The sequence below is a fragment of the Aquarana catesbeiana genome, linkage group LG08 (genome assembly GCF_042186555.1).
Source record: "Aquarana catesbeiana isolate 2022-GZ linkage group LG08, ASM4218655v1, whole genome shotgun sequence".
NCBI classification, from domain to species: Eukaryota; Metazoa; Chordata; class Amphibia; order Anura; family Ranidae; genus Aquarana; species Aquarana catesbeiana.
The window spans coordinates 144,300,061-144,324,646 of record NC_133331.1 but is presented as its reverse complement, the minus strand read 5'-3'; the positions used below and the strand labels follow the sequence as shown (position 1 = coordinate 144,324,646).

The 24,586-nt window shown below is 41.7% G+C and overlaps 1 protein-coding gene across 6 annotated transcripts in view; it reads left to right on the top strand.

The window, feature by feature from the left end:
• MARCHF8 (membrane associated ring-CH-type finger 8) overlaps positions 1-22,691 on the top strand; it is a 367,138-nt gene extending 344,447 nt beyond the window's left edge. For all 6 annotated transcript variants that reach the window (XM_073596520.1, XM_073596522.1, XM_073596521.1 and 3 more), the window contains 3 exons: positions 2,572-2,752; positions 8,498-8,645; positions 21,580-22,691. In XM_073596520.1, coding sequence (XP_073452621.1) covers positions 2,572-2,752; positions 8,498-8,645; positions 21,580-21,884 — 634 coding nt within the window. In that variant the 3' untranslated portion in view covers positions 21,885-22,691. The remainder of the gene's footprint in view (positions 1-2,571; positions 2,753-8,497; positions 8,646-21,579) is intronic.
• Positions 22,692-24,586: the final 1,895 nt, after the last annotated feature.

Here is a 24,586-nt window from a genome sequence, read left to right as displayed (position 1 = left end):
GACAACCAGAGAATCGGCATATTCAAAAATAAATCAGAAATGGCAAGCATAAGGCCTACACGACTGTTGTACGATTGTCATCCTACTTTTACCTGCGTCATCGTTCCTACTTCCATCCGACTTGAATGAACAGGATAAGATTTTGCTCTGACTTGTCTTTTGACCAATCAAAACAATCCCAGTGTGACATGAATTCCTTTTCCTGCTGCTGTAATCACCATGTCGGATGTCACAAGTCGGATGGTTAGGACGAGGATCCAACTTTGATCTGACTTCAGTGACATTGAAGGAGCTGAAAACAGACCAAAGTCAGGCCAAAGTAGTGCAGGAACCTTTTCTAAAATCAGACTGACTTGTGTCAGACCAGTTAAGACGGCTCTTATAGGGAACCATTAATTTGTACATGTCGTGCGACATGTGCTCCCAATGTCGGAGCATATGTAGCAACAGTGTGAACCGGGCCTAAAGGTGTATCGGCACAGGTTTCCTATAGAGAGTCTCTAACCTTAAAATGTATGAAAATCCTAACAATAGCTCTTACAGCCCCTGGCTGCCTACCAGAATGCTAACATTACAGCTTGGCAGGACTGTACAAATGCCGCAGCGGCAATACTTTGCATTGTGACCTTGGCATTAATAACTTGGGCTGCAGAGTTTGACAAGCAGCACTACCTGTCAAACTTGCCCGTTGAGATCAATGGGGCTGCACCGCAAGCCAAATGCTTGGTTTACAGTTGCAGCGAGGTCCTGCATTGTAAAATTGCCATTTGGAAATGTGTAAAAAAAACAGTCATCAAGAGGCGGCAACAGCTCTGAAAAGTGGACTGCTTTTCTTAGGTCTGTAAACATTACCCCAGTTGTCAAAGAGCCCTAAAAGTATTTTAATAAAACACAACACAACACAACGGACTGAATGAAAAAAAAAAACGGAAAGATCCGCCCCCCCCAACATTTTCTTATAACAAACCTTTTTGATGATTGCTGCTAAAAAACCCACGGGGACTTTCCACAATTTTTCCGCTTAAAGTAGTATTAAACCCTCCATGTTTTTAGTTTACAATTTAGCACGATTACATTAACATTCCTCAGTAAACAATTTGCTACACTTGCAACTTTCAGTGCTGCTGGCTCCCACTCTCTCTGTGCTGCCTCCCTAAACTTCTGGTCTTCACAGGAAAGCGTTAACAGTGGACAGTGCAGTTTGGAGCCAGTCTGTTAGATTGGGGAAGGGATAGGGAAGAGAAGGGGAAGAGCAGAGGAGATTGCCTTGCCATCCTAGGCTATGGGGCTGTGTATTTTGATTGATGCACACAGTGTAGGGAAACACAATTCTAGTCCCTGTATGCAAAGGTGCATGTGCTTCATAAAATGTTGCAAGAGAGAGGAGCAACCCTCAAACAGGAAACCTGGGGTCACGGGCATGGCACCAGCTTAAACCGGAACATAGGCAAAGATTATCCAGCTCTCCTGATTGGAATTACAAACAATTCCTCCTCTCTTCTTCTCTATTACATGGGGCAATAGAAAATTAGTAGACTACAGAAGATACCTTAGAAGGAAGATAACTTTATACCTTCAGTAAAGCTTACAGGAACTAACAAAGACTGCATTTCTGGCAAGATCAATAGGTATTATCCGTTTTTGCTGAAAATGAGCTTAGCCTAAAAAATGAAAGCTAATGCAGCCACCACATCTAAGACAAGAGTATTCAAATTTTCTAAAAGTAGGACCAATTCAGAATTCACTGTCTTTCAGACCTTAAATGGTCAGCTGTCCTTCAGACATTGGTGTCTGTAGGAGGAATGGAGCCCCAATTGCCGGTTCAATTCAATCAAAGGGAAATGTTTAGGTTTAGATGTCATTTACCTATTGAATGAGTTAACCAAGCTATAAATACATGCTGTCTGCCATAACAATCTTTATTTTCAGCATTGTGGCTGTTGTTTTCAAGTCTCATTGCCTTTCATTGCTGAAAATAATGATCTTCTAGGCAAATGTTGTTTCTTATAAAATTGTAAGGCAGAGAACATGTGACATGATGTCTTTGTTAAGGTAGAAACCATAAGAAATTAACATCTCTTGGTATAAATATATAGAACACTAGAATGATCTACTGTTTAATATATTTAATGCCAGTGAAAAATGCAATACAATGTTCCTACTACCCAAAGAAAATAAAGATATGATTCAGTGTGGTTTCTACCACATTGTACCCTCAAAATTTGATAAATAACTTGTCTTCACCCACTAAATGTTGCCCTATAATATAGAAACTGATTCTCCAAGACTTGTCTGTTTTGGATAAAGTAGGGGAGGGTTGGACCCTTTGTCTAGTTCTTTTTGCGGTCTGTGTTCATGCTGGGAAGAATCACCCATTTATTTGTTCTTGTAACCATTGTTAGAGAGACAAAAAGTAAAGGGAATTCCAAAATGTTAGATTCCCCATAGCAAAAGTTTAAGGGGGCGAATGTTTTATTTTTTTATTTACATTTCTATTGCACTGGCATGGCTTAGAAAAACTACAGCAATACCACGGAATCCTTTACACTGAGTGTCTTATTTTTAATTCAGGATATGTCACTGTGAAGGTGATGAGGAAAGCCCTCTGATAACACCCTGTCACTGTACAGGAAGTCTTCACTTTGTGCACCAGGCTTGCCTCCAGCAATGGATCAAGAGCTCCGATACACGATGCTGTGAACTTTGCAAGTTTGAGTTCATTATGGAAACCAAATTAAAGCCTTTAAGAAAAGTAAGTGTGATTTGTTTTTTGCAGAAGGGGAAACAAGGAGAATAAAGGTATAAAGGTGTCCTACTGTTAGAGCTGCAAAGCTATTCGCCGCCTTTGGTCTAAAGCTGGCAATAGACTGATAAAAATTTGGCCGGTTCTGCAGGGACTGGTCAAATTTAGATCAGTATATGGCCCTCTCTGTTTGATAGAGAAAACTTCTCAGAAGTGACTCCTGCTGATAACTGAGGAACAAAGCACCAGAGAGAAATGACACTCAAAGCTTTGGAGAGAGGTACCGTGGATAAAAAGTTTTCACACCCCTAATAAAATGTCCGGTTTCTGTGATGTAAAAAAATGAGACAAAGATAAATCGTTTCAGAACTTTTTCCACCTTTAATGTGTTCTATAAACTGTACAACTCAGTTGAACAACAAACTGAAATCTTTTAGATGGAGGGAAGTAAAAATAAAAAAAATAAAATAATGTGGTTGCATAAGTTTGCACCCCCCTATACTAATACTTTCTTGAAGCACCTTTTGATTTTATTACAGCACTCAGTCATTTTGGGTATGAATCTATCAGCATGGCACATCTTGACTTGGCAATATTTGCCCACCCTTCTTTGCAAAAACACTTCAAATATGTCACATTGTGAGAGCATCTCCTGTGCACAGCCCTCTTCAGATCACCCCACAAATTTTCAATCGGATTCAAATCTGGGCTCTGGCTGGGCCATTCCAAAAGTTTAACCTTCTTCAAGTGAAGCCATTCCTTTGTTGATTTGGGTGTATGGTTTGGGTCATTGTCAAGCTGAAAAATTAAGTTCCACTTCATGTTCAGCTTTCTAGCAGAAGCCTGAAGGCTTTGTGCCAATATTAACTGGTATTTTTGAACTGTTCATAATTCCCTCTACCTTGACTAAGGCCCCTGTTCCAGCTGAACAAAAACAGCCCTAAAGCATGATGCTGCCACCACCATGCTTCACTCTGGGTATGGTGTTCTTTTGGTAATGTGCAGTGATGTTTTTGTGTCAAACTTATCTTTTTGAATTATGGCCAAAAAGTTCAATCTTGGTTTCATCAGACCATAACACATTTTCCCACAAGCTTTTGAGAGACTTCAGATGTTTTTGTAAAATTTAGCTGGGCTTGGATGTTTTTCTTCGTAAGAAAGGGCTTCCATCTTGCTACTCTACCCCATAGCCCAGACCTATGAAGAATACGGGAGATTGTTGTTACATGTACCACACAGCCAGTACTTGCCAGATATTCCTGCAGCTCCCTTAATGTTGCTGTAGGCCTCTTGGCAGCCTCCCTGACCAGTTTTCTTCTTGTCTTTTAATCAGTTTTGGAGGGACGTCCAGTTCTTGGTAATGTCACTGTTGTGCCATATTTTCTCCACTTGATGATGACTGTCTTCAAGGTGTGCCATGGTCTATCTAATGCCTTGGAAATTCTTTTGTACCCTTCTCCTGACTGATACTTTATAACAGTGAGATCCCTGTGATGCTTTGGAAGCTCTTTGCAGGCCATGGCTTTTGCTGTAGGATGCGACTAAGAAAATGTCAGGAAAGACCTACTAGAACAGTTGAACTTTATTTGGGGTTAATCAGAGGCACTTTAAATGATGGCAGGTGTGTAGTGACTCCTATTTAACATGAGTTTGAATGTGATTGCATAATTCTGAACACCGCTACATCCCCAGTTATAAGAGGGCGTGCACACTTAAGCAGCCACATTTTTTTGTTTTTTTATTTTTACTCCCCCCCCCTTAAAAAAATTCAGTTTGTTTTGCAATTGAGTTGTACAGTTTATAGGTTACATTAAAGGTGGGAAACGTTCTGAAATTATTTCTTTGTCTCATTTTTACATCACAGAAATCTGACCTTTTAACAGGGGTGTGTAGACTTTTTTTATATCCACTGTAAGTAAACACTACAGATATATGTGCTTTGCTCAGATTTGATGACTGAGGTTTACAACCACTTTAGGATGACCGAACAGGTAGCTAAACTCCAGGCAGAAATTATACATATAATATAATCATTAATACACCATTTAATGTATATTTTAAATTAAAGTGGTATAAGTACCTACATTTGACTTGGCATCAGCTTTCTCAGTCCCTGCACAGCAAGGGGAAGGAAGCAGCAGGACAGGGAGCCAGTTAGGTTTATTGTAATGCACAGAACATCCGGAGAGGAGAGCAGAGTGACAGAGAGATGAGCTCATCAGTGCATTGCTTCTCTCTCACTGTCCAATCACAGTGAGGGTGGAATGGAGACCTGCAGGTCAGAGTGAAAATGCTATAGAGAAAGAACAAGTCCTCTCCCCTCCTAAGCAGGACTGTACTATGTGTTGGATCTGTGTAAATCTCAGGACTGGTTGGACATATACACAAATTTGTGCCAGGTAAAACAACTTCAAAATATATATTTCATCTGTATATGTAGCTGTTTGCCTGGAGTTCAGCTTTGAGTGTACAGGAAACAAAATGAAACATCAATTTTAAATATATTTCCTGTTTAGAACATAGCTAAAACATTCAGAAGAAACAAAAACTGACTATTCATTCACACAGGCGTTTAGCCATTGCCCGAATCCCAGCGGCAGGAATCAACCTAGTATTGTACAGACTTGGCGGCTGCTGCTATCTGCCCACGGCTGTCAATCCCAGCAGCAGATATCAGTAAGGTCTCGCTGCTGGGATTCAAACTATGGCTCATTGTCTGTGCGAATGCAGCCTTAATGAAAGGAATGGAATTTTAAAGGTTTTTGAGTTAGCTGTAGTATTGTTCTGGTACTGAATGTCATCGAAAAAAATCACAAAATAGCAATTATATTCTTCTTCAAAACCAATCCTATTCAAAAGGTTTTGTTTTGGATAGAGCAGGAAAAAAGGCACCACCCATGTAAAGATTTTATAACTTCATGTGTCCTTTTGGGAGATTTCCTCTCACTTCCTGTCGGAACAGGATGTGATGGGAAATCTCTTCAATGGGTCAAACAGAAAAACAAAAACGCAGCTTATTTAAATGAAGAAGGGTTTGAACTTTTGACAATTATTGTATTGCTGTCTGTACCTTCATTCATAGTGACTCTCTTACCCACCTAATACCCTCACTGGGAGACTTAGACAAAAAAAAAAAAAAAAACAGACAGAAATCTGAATTTTTGCCCATTTTACCTGAAACCAAAATATGTTTTGGTGGTAGTAAAATGTATGTTTTATGACTATCCAAAAGTCATGCCTGGGGAAGGCTATTGAAGAGAACAATAGTATTACCATCAGAGCTAACGGACAAAGTATACATTTTTTTGGAGCAGTTTAGCACAAGGCTAAACAAATGTTTTGCATAGTTCCCATTGCCATTTAGCTCAGTCTTCTATTTAAGCCATAGGTGCAGGGGAGAAGTTGACTCATTATGAACCCATGCTAGGCGCTTACGTTTTACACTTGTGTGTACTGCTATAAAATTGATTGGATTTTATTATGGAGTTTATATCCTTAGTTTAGTAGACTTGCTGAGTCAGTCTGCACACTAATGAAAGGTATCTTTTAATTATTATATTAAACTGACCATCAGGCAAACCGCTAAGTGCACAGTTGATATACATCCAAATCCAAAGGATTTTTTATCTTTTCTTTGAAATAAAGACCTCTGCCACCCAGCATAGGCAGTATTCTGTTTCAGCTTTTACTGCTTCCTGTGTTACCAACCTGCTCATTGGACCATGAATTAGTAGAGAGATGATGCTGTTGCATTGTATTGTGTGCAGGAAAGAGTGGAGTCATCCTATTTGCTATGCAGTGTGGATTGTAAATAACAAGACTGTCTAAAAACAGTCGGGAGAATTCAAAAAAAGCCGGTGGGTTAACACCCTTTAGAGTTCCATCAGAGCACAGCACCCAAAGTGTCAGTGCTTGTGCCCGATTCTTGTACCTGTCAGAAACAGGTATGTCAGTATTTGCAGTGAGGTTGGAGTGTCCTCAAACTCCCCCTCCCTGCCCAGCCACTCCACTGTGCCTGTCAAAGTGACAGGTGCATGGCCAATGACTTTTATACTGAGGAGAGCAGAGCCTGATGGGGAACTGAGAGACTGGTTCCCCATCGAGTCCACTTTACTCTTGGTTGACAGCGCACGGCAGTGGACCAATCCATAGCCGCTATTAAGACCAATAGTGGCCTTCAAATCCCCCCACTGCTGTGCACTGTCAATCAGAAGTAAAGCTGACCTGATGGGGAACTACTCTCGCAGTTCCTTATCAGGCTCCACCCAGCCAGTGACAAGTCATTTCCCAGATATAGGCAATGACAACACCTTTGTTTACATTTAGCTTTTGGCCAGGGAATCTCCTGGCTGACAGTTAAATGAGATCTGGGATACAGTCCTGTGTGGAAAGCTCTCACATATATGGCAGCCATTCCCCTGAATGTGTATACACTATGTATTTCAATTGGGTATTCAACTGTTTGCCCGGAATTTCACCTAAAGCACTTAAAATGAAGAGTGCATTATTTACCCAGGGCCCACTCATAATAAATTACCTTACCGTCAACGTATAGCCTCCCTGGCGGTATTCCCGAGTATGGCTCAGGGTTAAATTTCAGCACCATTAGCGGTAACCCCGAGCCACACTCGGGATTACATCTCAGGATCCTGGTGCAGGTTACTTACCTTGTCCTCAGGATCCTGCGATGTCCCCCATGCTGTCTGCAGGCTCCGTCCTCTGCCCGAAGCCTCTCTGTGCCAGGCTCCATTCCCTGCGAGCGTTGCGACGCACAGGGGCGGAGCCTGGCAGCAAATTCAAAAAATGTAAAAATCATAACACATACAGTACTGTAATCTTACAGATTACAGTACTGTATGAAATCATTTCACTTCCCTTTTGTCCCCAGTGCTTTGGCCCATGCCCTGCATGTAGTTTTATATTATATATACTGTTCTTTCTCCCTGGAAACTTGAGATTGTCCATAGCAACCAAAAAGTGTCCCTTTACGTCAAAAGTGGCTTTAGACCAGCTAGAAAACCGCGATAGTAAATTAGAACACTTGCAGAATTGAGCGATAGTGAATCGTGGGGAAATTTATTTTATTATTATTATATTATTATTTGTTTTAATTATGTATATTTATTATATTATAATTTATGATTTTGTGTTTCAAACTTCATCATACCCGGGATATCTACTAGACTCTTGGTGGACATATATAAGTGTGTTATTGCTAAGAATTACAGACCTACAATATAAAACGCCAAATTTCTATGCAAAATAATTGTACTGCTTTGAGACGCAAAAATCTGAAATAATCATACCGCCAGGGAGGTTAAGGAAGGGTGACGTCACCATCCTTTCCTTGAAATCCCAGAGAATGCTGAGTAGCCCAAAAATCTCCTTAGAGCACCCCATGCTACTGTTCAGGAGTGTCACCTTTCTAGATTTAGGCTCTAGGCATTCCCCAGGATTTTTTCAGATGGATGGTGATGCAACCCACTTTTGTACGAAGCATATGTATATTATATACTTTTTTTTGTATTTATAGCACTTTCTAATGCTGGGAAAGGGGGTCCTTCGTGAATTATTGGACCTTGCTTGTACTTCAAGGTCCACTTTAGGAAGACATTAATCTCTATAAACTTTATAGTACCCAAATACAAAAAGAGGGTCGTGGGCATTGTGGAATACCCCAGCCAGAATATCATAACTTCTAAAGCCTTGAACCTGAGGATCCTGTGAAACTTTAAAGCTTTCTTTTTTTTCTAGTGGGAAAAGCTGCAGATGACCTCAAGTGAACGGAGGAAGATCATGTGCTCTGTAACATTCCACATCATTGCAATCACCTGTGTTGTCTGGTCATTATATGTTCTTATTGACCGGACAGCCGAAGAGATCAAGCTGGGCCAAACCACAGGTATGTATGAGTTTCTGCTTGTGGGTTAGGTTAGTAGAGAGTTATGACTGAAAAAAACCCAAGCAGGTTTGTTTAGTAAAACAGAGCGAACAGCCAACCAATCGGTGTTCCATTTAATGAAGTTATATCAGTATGTTGCTTTTTTGTCCTTTTGAATAAACCTAAAGGTTGCTAATTGCTTAGAGCTAACTGCCATGCACATAGCTTAGTTCCTCAGAGGACCTATGTAAAATGAGAAACGAGGCCCCATGACATCTTATTAGTAATGAATCTTTCCTGTTTTGTCTTTAACCTAGACAGAAAGCAAGAGCAAATCTCCTGAGTGGGGACCTGGCAGCAGAACTTAACAGAAATTCTGACCCTTCCCCGCTCTATCAGAAAAATTAGTTTTTGGTTGTCTGTGTCCTCATTGAGGAAATTTCTGATCAGTTTGTGTTCCAACATCCATCAAAAAAAAACAACAACATATTTCAGATGAGGACTAGGACATTGATAAATACAGACAGAGGTTCTAATCCGTCAACACTCTATCAAAAATAATTTAACCACCTGAGTCCTCAATGCCACTTTAAAACAGCAATGGGATAGCAGGGCATATAATTCCCTACCCTCTGTGAGGGCCAGGTTTACCTGCATGGGGATGCACAGGTGTTCTTTGCACCCCTGTGCAGGCAATCCCATTGCTGTCAGTTGGGGCACAACTGCTGTACGGACATGGCCACTGCTCCCAATGTAACATCCATGAGGGTACACAGACCCCCGAACACACCCTGGGTGTGAGTTTCTAGAAAATTCTGTATTCAAATGTTTTTTCCCTAATCATGCTGCCAGTCCCATGTTGAAAAATTGGGGTTCAAACTCCAAGTTATGTCCATTGTCAAAAACCTTTGACTTTTCCAAATCGTAATTTGGGGGCATTTTCTGGGGTCGTGCTATGCCTGAGCCCCTGCATGTGCAACTTGGTGCCAAAAAAATAGACATGTCAGTTTTCAGTCATTGACAGCAGAATGTGCTCCCTTGTTTCTCGACCCGACCATGTTCATACCACGTAGCTAAGACAAACCTATTTTGTGTTCTTATTTATAGAAGTAGTAGTATAAAATATTTTGTAGCACATTACCTAGCTATATACACTATAATTCCAAAAGTATTGGGACGCCTGCCTATACATGCACATGAACTTTAATGACATCCTAGTCTTAGTCCATAGGATTCAATATTGAGGTGGCCCACCCTTTGCAGCTTTAACCGCGTCAACTTTTCTGGGAAGGCTGTCCACAAGGTTTAGGAGTTTGTCTATGGGAATGTTTGACCATTCTTCCAGAACTACATTTGTGAGGTCAGGCACTGACGAGAAGGCCTGGGTCGCAGTCTCCGCTCTAATTTCATCCCAAAGGTTTTCTATCGGGTTGAGGTCAGAACTCTGTGTAGGCCAGTCGAGTTCCTCCACCCCAAACTCGCTCATCCATGTTTTTATGGACCTTGCTGTGTGCACTGGTCCAAATCATTTGGTGGAGGGGGGATTATGGTGTGAGGTTGTTTTTTAAGGGTTAAGCTTGACCCCTTAATTCCAGTGAAGGGAACTCTTAAGGCGTCAGCATACCGAGACATTTCGGACAATTTCATGCTCCCAACTTTGTGGGAACAGTTTGGGGATGGCCCCTTCTTGTTCCAACATGACTGCGCATCAGTGCACAAACAAGGTCCATAAAGACACGGATGAGCGAGTCCTGACCACTAGCCGATAGAATATCTTTGGGATGAGTTAGAGCGGAGACTGCAAGCCAGGCCTTCTCGTCCACATCAGTGCCTAATCTCACAAATGTGCTTCTGAAAGAATGGTCAAACATTTCCATAGACACACTCCTAAACCTTGTGGACAGTCTTCCCAGAAGAATTGAAGCTGTTATAGCTGCAAAAGGTGAGCCAACTCCATATTAAATCCTACGGACCAAGACTGGGATTCCATTAAAGTTCATGTGCGTGTAAAGGCAGGCATCCCAATACTTTTTGTTACCATAGTATACATAAGAAACTAAAAAAAAAGTAAAGAAAAAAGTAAATCTAATATGAAAAATATATTAATTACAAATGTTTAAAACATTCACAGTCCAACACTTCAGACTGCTGTTCAAAATATTGCAATATATTTTCGAAGATATAAAAAAAAAAATTAAAAAATTAAAGTATACAATTTAACCCCTTCAGATCCGTGCTATCACTGAATGACGGCTACAGCGCAGATCTGCTTTGCCGGGAAGCCGTCAATAGACGTCCTCCCCTTTGCACGCTCGCCACGCCCCCCTGAAGGGTGCACGTGGCGCGTGCTGTGATCACCCGAGTCAATGAAACTTGGGTGATCAAAGATCAGTGTAAGGGGTCAATCCTGGCCCCTTACCACGTGATCATCGTGATCGATGACAGCTGATCAAGTGATGTAAACAGAAGATAAGTAATCTTTTTTTTTTTTTTTTTTTTTTTCTTTTTTTTTTTTCTTACGCTGACAGCGTGAGGAGTAAAAAAAGCCAATCACCGGCTTCTGTTGAAGGGACATCAGTCCCGAAGAGGAAGAGGTGAAGCCGCCTCATATGTGCCCACCAGTACTGCCTGCCAGTGCCACTAATCAGTGCCAATCAGTGTCATCAGTGCCACCTATTAGTGCCCTTCAGTTCCACCTATCAATGCCCTTCAGTGATGCCCACCAGTGCCACCTATCGGTGCCCATCAGTGTAGCCTCATCAGTGTACATCAATGAGGGAGAAAAATTACATGTTTGCAAAATTTATTAACAAAATATAAAACGGTTTTGTATTTTTTTTTAAACAAAATATAAAAAACACAGAGGTGATCAAATACCTCCAAAAGAAAGCTCTATTTGTTGGAAAAAAATGATAAAAATTTCATTTGGGTACAGTGTTGTATGACCACGCAATTGTCATTCAAAGAGTGACAGCGCTAAAAGCTGAAAATTGGTCTGGGCAGAAGGGGGGTTTAGATGGCCAGTAAGCAAGTGGTTAAAGTACGGTATCAAAAGAAGGCACTATCTGTTCCCCAAAAAAATGTCAAGCCTGGCTAGGTTGACTGCAAAACAGCAGCAATTGTAAGTCAAATGTGCTGGGACTCAAGTGGTTAGACAATTTTTCTGACTTGAGTTGTGTTTTTACTCCATCTGTGCTTGCTACAGATGTTTTACCATAGTTTTCACAAAACACATTTCTATGTATTCGTATTTTAGAAGATGATACCCTTGTTATTTTATTGATTCTCACTCTTGCTCCGTGCAAAGGTTAGCTTTCAATATGACCCATCTAGTAGCCTTTATGTAGCTTATTTCCATGTACAATAGCTCTATTGTAAGTGCAGATGATGCAGAATAGAAATCCAAAACCTCTTCTTAATCATCTGGTGAATAGTGCATTCGGAAAGTATTCACAGCGCTTCACTTTTTCCACATTTTATGTTACAGGCTTATTCCAAAATAGATTAAATTCATTATTTTCCTCAAAATTCTACAAACATTACCCCATAATGCCAAAGTTAAAGAAGTTTGTTTGGAATCTTTGCAAATGTATTAAAAATAAAAAACAAAAAAAATCACATGTACATAAGTATTCACAGCCTTTGCCATGACACTCAAAATTGAGCTCAGTTGCATCCTGTTTCCACTAATCATCAATGAGATGTTTCTACAACTCGATTGTAGTTCACCTGTGGTAAATTCAGTTGCTTGGACATGATTTGGAAAGGCACACACCTATCGACATAAGGTCGCACAGTTAACAGTGCATGTCAGAGCACAAATCAAGCCATAAAGTCCAAGGAATTGTCTGTAGACCTCTTAGACAGAATTGCATCAAGGCACAGATCTAGAGAAGGGTACAGAAAAATTTTCTTCCGTAAATGGAAGAAGTTTGGAACCATCAGGACTCTTCCTAGAGCGGGGCTGCCGGGCCAAACTTAGTGATCAGGAGAGAAGGGCCTTAGGGAGGTGACCAAGATCCCAATGGTCTCTCTGACCGAGCTCCAGCCTTTCTCTGTGGAGAAAGGAGAACCTTCCAGAAGAACAACCATCTTTGCAGCACTCCACTAATCAGGCCTGTGTGGTAGAGTGACCAGACGGAAGCCACTCCTCAGTAAAAGGCACATGACAGCCTGCCTGGAGTTTGCTAAAAGGCACCTGAAGGACTCTCAGACCATGTGAAACAAAAGTCTCTGGTCTGATGAAACAAAGATTGATTTCTTTGGCCTGAATGGCAAGTGTCATGTCTGGAGGTAACCAGGCACTGCTCATCACCTGGCCAATACCATCCCTACAGTGAAGCATGATAGTGGCAGCATCATGCTGTGGGGATGTTTTTCAGTGGCAGGAATTGGGAGACTAGTCTGGATCAAGGAAAAGATGAATGCAGCAATGTACAGAGACATCCTTGATGAAAACCTGCTCTGGACCTCAGACTGTGGCTAAGGTTTGTCCTCCAACAGGACAACGACCCTAAGCACACAGCCAAGTTAACAAAGTATTGGCTATGGGACAACTCTGTGAATGTCCTTGAGTGGCCCAGCCAGAACCCAGGCTTGAACCAGATTGAACATCTCTAGAGAGATCTGAAAATGGCTGTGCACCAACTCTCCCCATCCAACCTGATGGTGTTTGAGAGGTCCTGCAAAGAAGAATGAAAAACTGCCCAGAAATAGATGTGCCAAGCCTGTAGCATCACACTCAAAAAGACTTGAGGCTGTAATTGGTGCCAAAGGTGCTTCGACAAAGTATTGAGCAAAGGCTGTGAATACTTATGTACATGGGACTTTTTTCGTTTTTTTTATTTTTAATAAATTTGCAAAGATTTCAAACAAACTTCTTTCACGTTGTTGTTATGGGGTATTGTTTGTAGAATTTTGAGGACAATAATGAATTTAATCCATTTTGGAATAAGGCTGTAACATAACAAAATGTGGAAAAAGTGAAGCGCTGTGAAAACTTTCCAGATGCATTTTGTATATTATAGATATCATGTTCTGCGACTCTCTGGCTGTTGGATGTAATAGCTACTCTATAATCTTGAGACACAAATCTGTAGCTAGGTAGGCTTTGCTGTTGTCACTGGAACTCTGTGTTTTCTGGTTCCTAGACTGACTGGCTTCTGAATTCTATGGTAAAATGTCCACACCTGAACCTGATACAGCTCATGTAATGGGTTGGCGGTTATCCCAGGCCATGTAAACAACAATTTCTTAGATTTACTGTATATGCACTGTATCAAGAGCATAGAAGAGAAAAACCCTATAATATAAGAATCACAACATTGTGGTCTCCACCATGACTTTTTAATCAAAACTTTTTTTTATTTCTTTCCAATGCAGAAAATAATCATACAAAGATAATACAGATTGTAGTAAGGATTAAAGAAATCAAAGTCCATCCCACAAAATTATACAGTGCAAGTCTTCATACATCTGAATAAAAGTTTTATACTGCATCTTTGTCCGCTATTGAATAATACATAACAGGTGTTTAACGTACCTAACATAAAACTGTAGGGTGTTGTCCCCTCCCCTCTCCCCTTCTCCCCTCCCCCTCCATCTGCTGCACATTCTTCATACTAAATTCGTAACAGTCTATCCATCACAAGCTGTGGGGGGGCAAGAGCTGGGTCAGACAACCAGGGCTCCCATACCTTTTCAAATTTATTGCCAGCATTTCTATGACGGTATGCTAATTGTTCCCTGATCAGGAGTGAGTTTACATATGCAATCCATTGCTTCCCCGTTGGTACAGTGTGCGCCATCCAATGTCGAGCAATAAGTTTTCTAGCCAGATACAATAGCCTGGTAAGCATAATGTACATTCCCCTCTGGTACATCTCCTCATCAATCGCGCCTAGTAAGCACACCAGAGGAGTGGAGGGCACTTGCACCTGCGCCAACCGGGATACAATATGTGTGACCTCATTCCAGTATCTATTAAGCTTTGGGCACCGCCAGAGCATATGTATGAGGTCACCCTGATGTATTTTACATTTTGGGCACAGGGGTGAATCTCTCAGGCCCCAAGCAAACAGCTTAGTTGGTGTTCTATGCAGAATAAACAGCTGCAACAACCTATGAGAAGCTGAAATGGATATATTAGGGATTGATTCCAGTGCCATATCCCATTGATCATCATCGATCTCTCCAATATCTATGACCCATTTAGCTCTGCATTTAAAGGGGGTATGGTCCTGATTGGAGGATATCAGTCCTTTTCTAACATTCACATGCAACAGTTCCCTCAGAAGTGGGGATGACGTTACTGACATGGGGGTTACCCTACCCTGGGCTTGTCGGAGTTGTAGATATTGAAAAAAGCATCTATTGGGGAGTGCAAATTCCAAACATAATTGCGCAAAAGATTTTAATACATTTCCCACATATAACTGTGAGAAAAAACTAATTCCCTTATGCTTCCACAGGGTAAATCCCTCTAATTTATTAAGTTCTGGGTATCTTGGGTTATCCCAAAACGGGGTGCATTCCAAGGGGCCCACAACCTTCAGTGCCTCTCGAACTGCGCTCCACACTTTTTTAAGAAGACCCGCCGTAGGTGAATTTGGGGGTAAGCCGGGGAGGTCCATTTCTAAATGGGAACTGGCCCTCAAGTCCGGGTTTGTACGGACCACTAAACGTACTATGGGATCGTCTGAGATATCATCATCCCCCCACCCCATTAGCTGCTGCATTTGAGAGGCCAAGAAATATAGTTTGTGGTGTGGTACCGCTAGACCACCTCTGTTTCTACAATATTGTAGGGTGTTTAAACTGATTCTAGCGCCCTTCCTTTTCCATATGAGATCCCGGCCAAGAAATATAGTTTGTGGTGTGGTACCGCTAGACCACCTCTGTTTCTACAATATTGTAGGGTGTTTAAACTGATTCTAGCTCCCTTCCTTTTCCATATGAGATCCCGCATCTGTGTATCTATTTTCCTGAACCACTTGTTAGAAATCCACACAGGGGAGTTTTGAGTGACATACAATAATTGCGGGGCCCAGATCATTTTTATTAGATTTATCCTCCCCAAGACCGATAAGGGAAGTTTACACCAGCTAAGGGATTTCTCTTTTTGTTTCTCCAACATGGGTTCCAAATTTAATTTAAGGTACTTAGAGGTGTCCGGAGTCACCACCACTCCTAAATATCGAAATGATTCGGCGATGGTGATTTGTCTTGCCTCCTGGGGCACGGGTTTAGTTATGGGGTCTATAGGCATCATAATAGATTTGGACCAGTTGATTGAAAAGCCTGAGAATCCCCCAAATTTAATTATAAGTGACATTAGTAACCTCAAAGAATTATCCGTATCTCCCAGGTACAGCAGTGCGTCAGCGTACAGTGAGATCTTTTCCTCTGAGAGGCCTCTACAGAATCCCACTATCTCAGAGGAACTACGGATCATGATAGCCAACGGTTCGACTGCCAAAGCAAACAGCAGGGGTGACAATGGGCACCCCTGTCGAGTGCCTCTGCGTAATGCAAAGGACTGGGAAAGGGAGTTATTAATGCGAAGCCTCGCTGTAGGGGCTGAGTATAGAATCTTCACCCAGTTAACAAACCTGTCACCTTGGCCAAAACGAGCTAGGATCTCCCAGAGGTAGGGCCACTCCACACTATCAAAAGCCTTAGCGGCATCCAAGGATAATATGGCCCTACCTCCAGGATTATCCACTGGGGTTTGCAGGTTCATAAAGAGGCGTCTAATATTATTAGTTGTAGATTTAGTAGGTATAAACCCAGACTGGTCTCTATGCACCAACCCCCCGATCACCTTGGACAATCTATTTGCCAGTACTCGTGCTAGAAGTCTGACGTCTAGGTTCAAGAGGGATATGGGCCTGTATGAATCCGGTAGGAGTTTGTCCTTACCCGGTTTAGGGATCACAACTATGAGGGCTTCTTGCATACTATCCGGCAGGAATCCTTCCTCCTCTGCCGCAGAGAAAGCTCGCAGCAGTGGTGGAAGTAGAATATCACTATATCTCCCTATAAACCTCAGCAGGTAAACCATCCGAGCCCGGAGACTTATGCTTCTTAGCCCCCTGGAGGGCCTCCGCCAATTCCTCCATAGTTATTGGAGCACCCAACATGTTCCTCTCAGTCTCCGAGACCTGAGAGAAGGAACAATTCTGTAGGAATGAATCCAGCTCAGAGGAACTAGACGCAGTCCTAGAGGAATATAAGTCCATATAAAATTGATAAAATATCTGCATAATGTCGGCCTTCCTGGAGCAAGTCTCCCCTGTCTCTGATTTAATGGCTATAATGGAAGCCATGTCTCTTTGCTCCCTAGCCAATAAGGCAAGGAGATGACCCGTGTTCTCGCCCTCTTCATAATATTCCTGTTGTAGGAAGAACCTCTGTTTTTCGGCCGCTGATAAGACTACTGAGTTGTATAATGAGTGAGCCTCAATCCATGCCTCCCTATTTTCCTGGGATGAGTCTGAAATCATTTTCTGCTCTCTAGTTTGTAAATCGTCTCTAACCCTGAATTCCCACTCTCCCGATCTCCTTTTCACTCCATTGATTCCTCTGATCAGACATCCTCGCAGGAACGCCTTCAGAGAGTCCCAAACAGCCGTGCTTGCGGATCCTCTGTTGAAACATAGTTACTCCCTCAAGGCATCACCTATCCCATCCGGTTCTAGGAATAGCTTCAGCCAGAATGCGTTAGTCCGCCAGAGGGGTTGAACCTCCTGGGTTCCTACGTCTATCCGTGCCCAAAAGGGAGAGTGATCAGAGAGTAATCTAGGTTCATATGCAGAATCCAATACCCTCTGCAAAAGGGAAGTGTTGCCCAGGCCCAGATCTATACGTGAAAGACCACCATGTATGCTCGATCTACATGAATAACATTTATCCATTGGATGCTTCTCCCTCCATACGTCTCTCAGACCCAATTCAGCAAGCAGAAGTGCAAATGAGGTACTACCCGGGGAGCGACTAATTTGTCTGGGGTTTAAGGATATTCTATCTAAGTGTGTATCTAACACATTATTGAAGTCTCAACGCTAGAACAGCAGTATTAGGGTATAAGGCCATGAACTGGGCAAATTTCTTTAGAGGGTCCGAGGAGCATGGGGGAGGAACATACATGGTCGCAACAATACACATAAATCCATTGAGCTTACACAGTAGAAACACAAATCTGCCGTCCCCATCAATCCTCTGCTGCAGACATTCAAAAGATATCCTCCTAGAGATCAGTACACTCACCCCCCTGGAGTAGGAGGAGTGCACCGAGTGAAACTGAGTAGGATACCTACGTGATTTCAACAGGTAGATCGAATTGAGCTGCAGGTGAGTCTCCTGAAGACAGACCAGGTGCGGCTGCATCCTAGATAAATATTTGAACATTGCACTCCCCTTTTTTTGTCCCCCAGTCCCCTAATATTCCAAGAAAGGAGCATTAACCCCCCAGTACCTTGATTCGCCATTTCCAATCTGTTTTAGAAGCAAAATGGAGAGCTGAGGAGCTACATGCATTTTGTGTCGCATTACCATTTTCAGGCAGTAAAACATCACAGCCTGCCCTAATTACCACAATATTCCGACACAGCAATTCCCGCCACTGCTTGGAGGGTATAAGTAGGAAGGGAGTTAAACAGTCATATAATCGTCCAACCTGGAGAGGGGAAAAGGAAAAGTACATCCTTAAAGTAAACAGTGCCTGACCAACATGGCCGCACATAACCATAGTAAACCCCAACGTGGGGAATTCAGTCCTCTCAGGACTCTGTAGAGGGGGCTCTTGCGTAGCCCAAGGGGCATGAATTATTATCAAACCTTGCACCAGTGAAATTAGAACAATATGTTACTAATGCCGAAATATCAGCATACAAAAGTGACGTGCAAAAAGGAAAAACTCAAAAGTAGAAAAAATATTCTGCAAAAATAATAGGGGGTTAGAACCAACTCCGCCATAAAAGAAAAAGAAGGGATCAAATTTCAACAGAGCTCCGCTTGAACAAGGTGCAGTAAAGAAGAGAGAAACCGCACTTATGCAAGATGTTGTGCTAAAGCACGCTCTTCTCTATCCAACCAGTGCATAGCAGCAGTGGGGTTTTCAAAGAAATGGGACGTGCCATTAGCAATCACTTTCAACTTTGCCAGATACAACATAAAGTATTGGAGATTCAGGATCCTTAGCCTCTTCTTGATATCGATGAATTTGGATCTTTGCCGCTGCACCTCCGCGGAGAATTCCGGAAATAATGAGACCGTGGCATTGTCCACTTTCAGGACCCCAGCTGTTCTAGCATTACTCAGGATGGCATCCCGATCCTTGTAGTTAAGCAGCCGAAAAAGGAAAGGGCGCTGTGGAGCTCCCTGTGATGGTGGCCTCGAGGGGACTCGGGCCCTCTCAACCACAAACATAGGAGAAAACACGGTGCTGCCAAATGTGTCCTTCAGCCAAGATTCAATAAAAGCTACTGGGTTTTTGCCCTCAGCTCTTTCCGGAATACCGACCGCCCACACGTTATTTCTGCGCAGGCGGTTTTCCATATCCTCCAATCGGGCCGCATTCACAGACGCCATTAATGTCACATGTCGCACATCCCTCTGTAAGGGCTACCACTCATCCTCCAGTGTACTAAGTCTGCCCTCTAGAGAGCGGACGTGCGTTCGCGCAGCTTCTGCATATCGTGTCTTATTAAGGAAATCTCCCCCTTCATACCTTTCACTTCCCCAGTTAGTGCAGTTATAGATGAGCTGCAAGATGTAACTGCAGCAAAGATATCACGCAGTGTGGGCTCAGGGTCAGTGTCCTGCTGCAGAGATGCGGGCGCCATGTTGGAAGAATGTGGGAGAGTACTCACAGTTGTAGAGGCTGTGGCATCTGCAAGCTGAGGAGGGATCCCATCCAGGGAGCCCATAACAGCCTCCATCAGCGCTTCCTCGGAATCAGGCATGAGAGCTGTTGAGAGGTCCTTCTAGGCAGAATTAATGCCGAATAGGCGCCGGGCAGCTTCCTTCACCGCGCAGGGCGGGAGGCCGCCATCATGGCCAGGGGTGTCCGGTACCGTTCGTGCCGCCGGTCCGCATCTGGCCATCGTGATTTCGCCGATTTACCCCTCCGTGGATAGCGGGCAGTCAGGGGATTACAGTGCACCAAGATCTGCATCTCTATGAGGCAGGATGGCGGTGATATTGATAGGATTCGTCAGGATTCCTGGCGGAGCTGTGCAGTGTGCGTCTTACTCCATTCCCCGCTCGGCCACGCCCCCTCCACCATGACTTTACTGTAGGCTGCACAACTGTGATTGGCCACCATGTTGCTGCATAGACCTCATAATTGTGAGCAATATACATCACAACTAGTCCAAGAGCCAACAAAACCTGAAGTCAGCCAGGATATGACTGCTTTCCCTTCCAGGTCTCATATGTACTTACTGCATAGCAGAGTATTTTTCACACCTATACAGGCATTTGTGCATCACGCTGCAACAAACAGTAAAAGGGTAGGGACAGTTTTTGGTGCACAGGGGTGTGTTGTAGCTGGAGTTTAAAAAATGTACTTTGTTCATAATTAAAATTTACAGTATATCTAAAGCTACGTTCTTTTTTTTAGAGTGTAGGGAATGATTGGAACTCCTGTGAGTTTTGTCTGTATCCCATTGGGGATATTCTCCTTTACTACTTGTTCCAGAGAAACAGGAAGTGGTAGGAGAACGTTACAAAGTTCTGAAGAAATTTTGTCTTGGGCTTCATGTACATGTAGCCTACTTAAAATGCAAAATGCGTCAAAATAGTGTTGCTAGTCCATTGCGATTTGTGGCCTGTGGCAAAACGTTCCTATCCTGAATGTAATTCTTCCATGTTCAGGAGAGGGAGTTTGAACCTCTCCTAACCGCAGCAGCTCCTAAACTCTACTAAAAGCCTACGTGTACATAAACACACAGGCTTTTATGAAGTTAAATTTAGAAGCTTTGGCAAAAACGCCAAAAGCTCCTAAACTCAAGTTTAGGAACTGTAGCTTACATGAAGCCTTAAAAGGTTGTCATCGGAATAGATGTCCTCATTGGAAGATTTTCCCTCTATTCCTGTTGTGGTGACAATTCAAAATTTTTGGTTTCTCATTAATTCTAACAGTGATTACCAAGACAAATAGAGTGTAGCTCCCCAGTGGGCAATATATGGAAATGTTCAACAAAATAGCCATTAATCTATTATCTGTATTGCAAAATGTTTTATAGTTAATATTATTCATTCTTTTTGCAAGTGAAATTATGAAGACTATTTCATTTTTTTCCCGATCACACCAAAAGGAGTCATAAATTTGTTGTTACCATGCTACTAACACTTAAGCACCCCCTTCTGTGAGATTTTGTAAAATGCAGTACCCTTCAGCATCAGGGCTGTTGTGTACACAGCAGAATTTTGGCGGATTCTGAAACAAATGTATGTTTAAATGAAAACCAGAAAAAGCTAAATATTATTCTGGAAAGATTATGGCTTTCATTTCACGAGAAACCACTGAATACAAAAGTGATACATCGTGCCTGGGGTGGGCAAGCTTGTTCCACTTCCATATTGCTAACCTTTACTCAACACCTTGAAATGTTTTGGCTGGATGTAGGGGGGCCATCTCTGTTTAAGTAAGCAACCACACTTTTTGTTAAAGGCTGTGGCCTTTCAAATAATACTAAAACAATTGCCAAAACGGCCAGAACTAGTGACGTTATGTAACATACTGCCCTGTGCACCTTCCCCTAGGGTACCATCCTTTTGATAGCATAACAGTGCTTAGTAGGAGTTTTTATCTTTGCATTGTAGTAATTGCTTGTTTGCCTTCTTTAAATAGCTTTAGAAAGATTAGTATTATTATGGGCTTACCTGTTATTCTAAAAACATGATAAAGTGTGGTGCATGTATTTACTTTGTGTCTCTTCTGTTTGTAAAGGTATCCTGGAATGGCCGTTTTGGACTAAGTTAGTCGTGGTAGCAATTGGCTTCACTGGAGGACTCTTGTTTATGTATGTGCAATGCAAAGTGTATATCCAGTTATGGAAGAGACTTAAAGCCTACAACAGAGTAATCTATGTGCAGAACTGTCCTGAAACGTGTAAAAAGAAAATATTTGAGAAGACTGTAATAATTGAGCCAAATCTGGAGAGCAAAGAAGCGCTTGCAATCCACCACTCAGATACAAACTCTTCTTACTATACGGAACCTGAGGACTGCGGAGCGGCGATCCTCCCAGTTTAAGTTTTGTATTCCTTCTAAAGTCTTTTCAGGAGATGACTGTTTACCGACTGCAGGCAGCAGTAGATTTAATGTCCTGAAATATCCCATTACTTCTGCTTTTCAATCCGTATGTATCTCTCAAAGCAAATGGTTATACCTGCAATCATCCCTGATTTATACCTCTGCCTGAAGAACATGATATACAATATTCAGGATCAACTACAGGAATAATCTGGTCCTTTTAATAAGATGGATTTTTGATATTTTGCTTGATTAATCGCTGGTTATTAAATATGGGAATGAGGTTTGCACCCGCAGATCTTAATTGTCATAGGAGAGGGGTTAAAACCCGTATGGCATACTTGGCATGATCACTGCTCATACAGACAGTTCCACCGTTTCTAGCTCTTGCTTTTTAGAATTCTGCGTTGTCAGCAAGTCACAAGAGCATCTAGCACTTTTCTGAGTAAAGGAGAAAAAAAGAAAAAAACTTTTTTTTTTGTAATAACTTTACTGACTTCTGAAAATGTTTTCATTACCAAACAGAGAATGTGCTCTGTCATTTCTAGTTTAAATAATGAGCAACCTCTTGCCTTACATGCTGTATATTTCCAAAAAGAAAAAGTTTTTCTTCATGACTATTATCATTTTTCCACATAAGGAAATCAATTTCTGCCTTGTTATTTCAGGAAAAAAAATGCATCTCAAAATAGTTGAGAATTAACATTTTTATCTACCACATGTATTTGACTTTTTTACTGATCAAAATGCACAAAATTGGTAGAACTTTGAATTTCTGATGTAACATTGAATAAAATGTAGAACTTTTACTATGGTAAAGGTTATCTTGGATATAAATGGGTTTGTCTTGCTTTTAAGTTTTAGTTGTAGTATGAAGATTATCTTGGGTGGTAAACAAACATGTGTGAACATGTTTATGTTAAAGGAATTATCCACTTTACCATAAGTAACACACCTCTTACTGACTACTCCACTCTTTAAAAAAATCACAAAAAAATAGCATTCTGATTACTGTTATTTATTTGCTGAATACATCTAAATGCATATTACAGTGTAACTAAAGGCAGTTTTTTTTTTCATTTTGGATAGAGTAAGGGAGAGTTATAACCCCAGTCATGTCTCTTTTGCTATCTGTGTCCCATTGGGAAGATTTCCCTTCCCTTCCTGTCCCATAGCCAAAACAGGAGGTGAGAGAAAATGCCTCCAAAGTGAGAAAATACCAGGGTGTCACTAGAACTGGTGTCCCCATCTGAAAATTTCCCCTCTATTACTGTTGTGTGTCAACCCAAAATGTGGGATTTCCTTTTACTTTGATGATGACGGTAATTATGACAGAGAGGGTGAATCTCCCTAACAGGGACACAGACCACAATATAAAATGACAGATGTTCTAAACCCTCTCCACCCTATCCAAAACTTAAAAAAAAAGTTTTGCCTTAAATTTGGGTCAAACTATAACAATTCCAGGGTGCTTTTCTTACAATGGTCAATAGTCTAAAGCAGCCTTTCTCAACCATTTTTACCTTAAAGTAACCCTTGGCAGAAAGTTTGAGATCTTGGGGAACCTCTGCAATCATTTTTAGATTTGCAGCAAATAGTATGTTTTAGCGTGTTCAGCGAGCTGCAGCTATAACAATTATTTGTAGAAATATCATTACATAGAATAAATGTAAATGGTTAAAAGTGCTGATTGCACAACTAATCTGGATACCAGTCCTGAGAGAGTTTATAGCTTGCTAAGAAGAGGATCTTGCTTTGCCCAACCTGCTTTTGCACAATGTACTAATAATTCGTACACTGTTTAAAAGGAAGTTGGTAAAAGCGGAATCCTCTTTTAAGTTAACTATGAATATCTGCGATCTATGGTGAAAATAAAATACACCTTGTGTTTTTAGGTAGCTGCTGTTATACTGTGTTATATTAAACATCATCAGATAGTGAAAATAAAACGAGCATTACTAGCACTGCTTATACAGTGGGGACGGAAAGTATTCAGACCCCCTTAAATGTTTCACTCTTTGTTATTTTGCAGCTGTTTGCTAAAATCATTTAAGTTCATTTTTTTCCTCATTAATGTACACACAGCACCCCATATTGACAGAAAAACACAGAATTGTTGACATTTTTGCAGATTTATTAAAAAAGAAAAACTGAAATATCACATGGTCCTAAGTATTCGGACCCTTTGCTCAGTATTTAGTAGAGCACCCTTTTGATCTAATACAGCCACAAGTCTTTTTGGGAAAGATGCAACAAGTTTTTCACACCTGGATTTGGGAATCCTCTGCCATTTCTCCTTGCAGATCCTCTCCAGTTCTGTCAGGTTGGATGGTAAACGTTGGTGGACAGCCATTTTTAGGTCTCTCCAGAGATGCTCAATTGGGTTTAAGTCAGGGCTCTGGTTGGGCCAGTCAAGAACAGTCACGGAGTTGTTGTGAAGCCACTCCTTCGTTATTTTAGCTGTGTGCTTAGGGTCATTGTCTTGTTGGAAGGTAAACCTTCGGGCCCAGTCTGAGGTCCTCGGCACTCTGGAGAAGGTTTTCGTCCAAGATATCCCTGTACTTGGCCGCATTCATCTTTCCCTCGATTGCAACCAGTCGTCCTGTCCCTGCAGGACGACTGCCAATACGTGATTCATCTCTAATGACAAGTGTACTATACTACTTCTCATTTGCCCCTAGAGGCTGAACTATTTTTGTTAT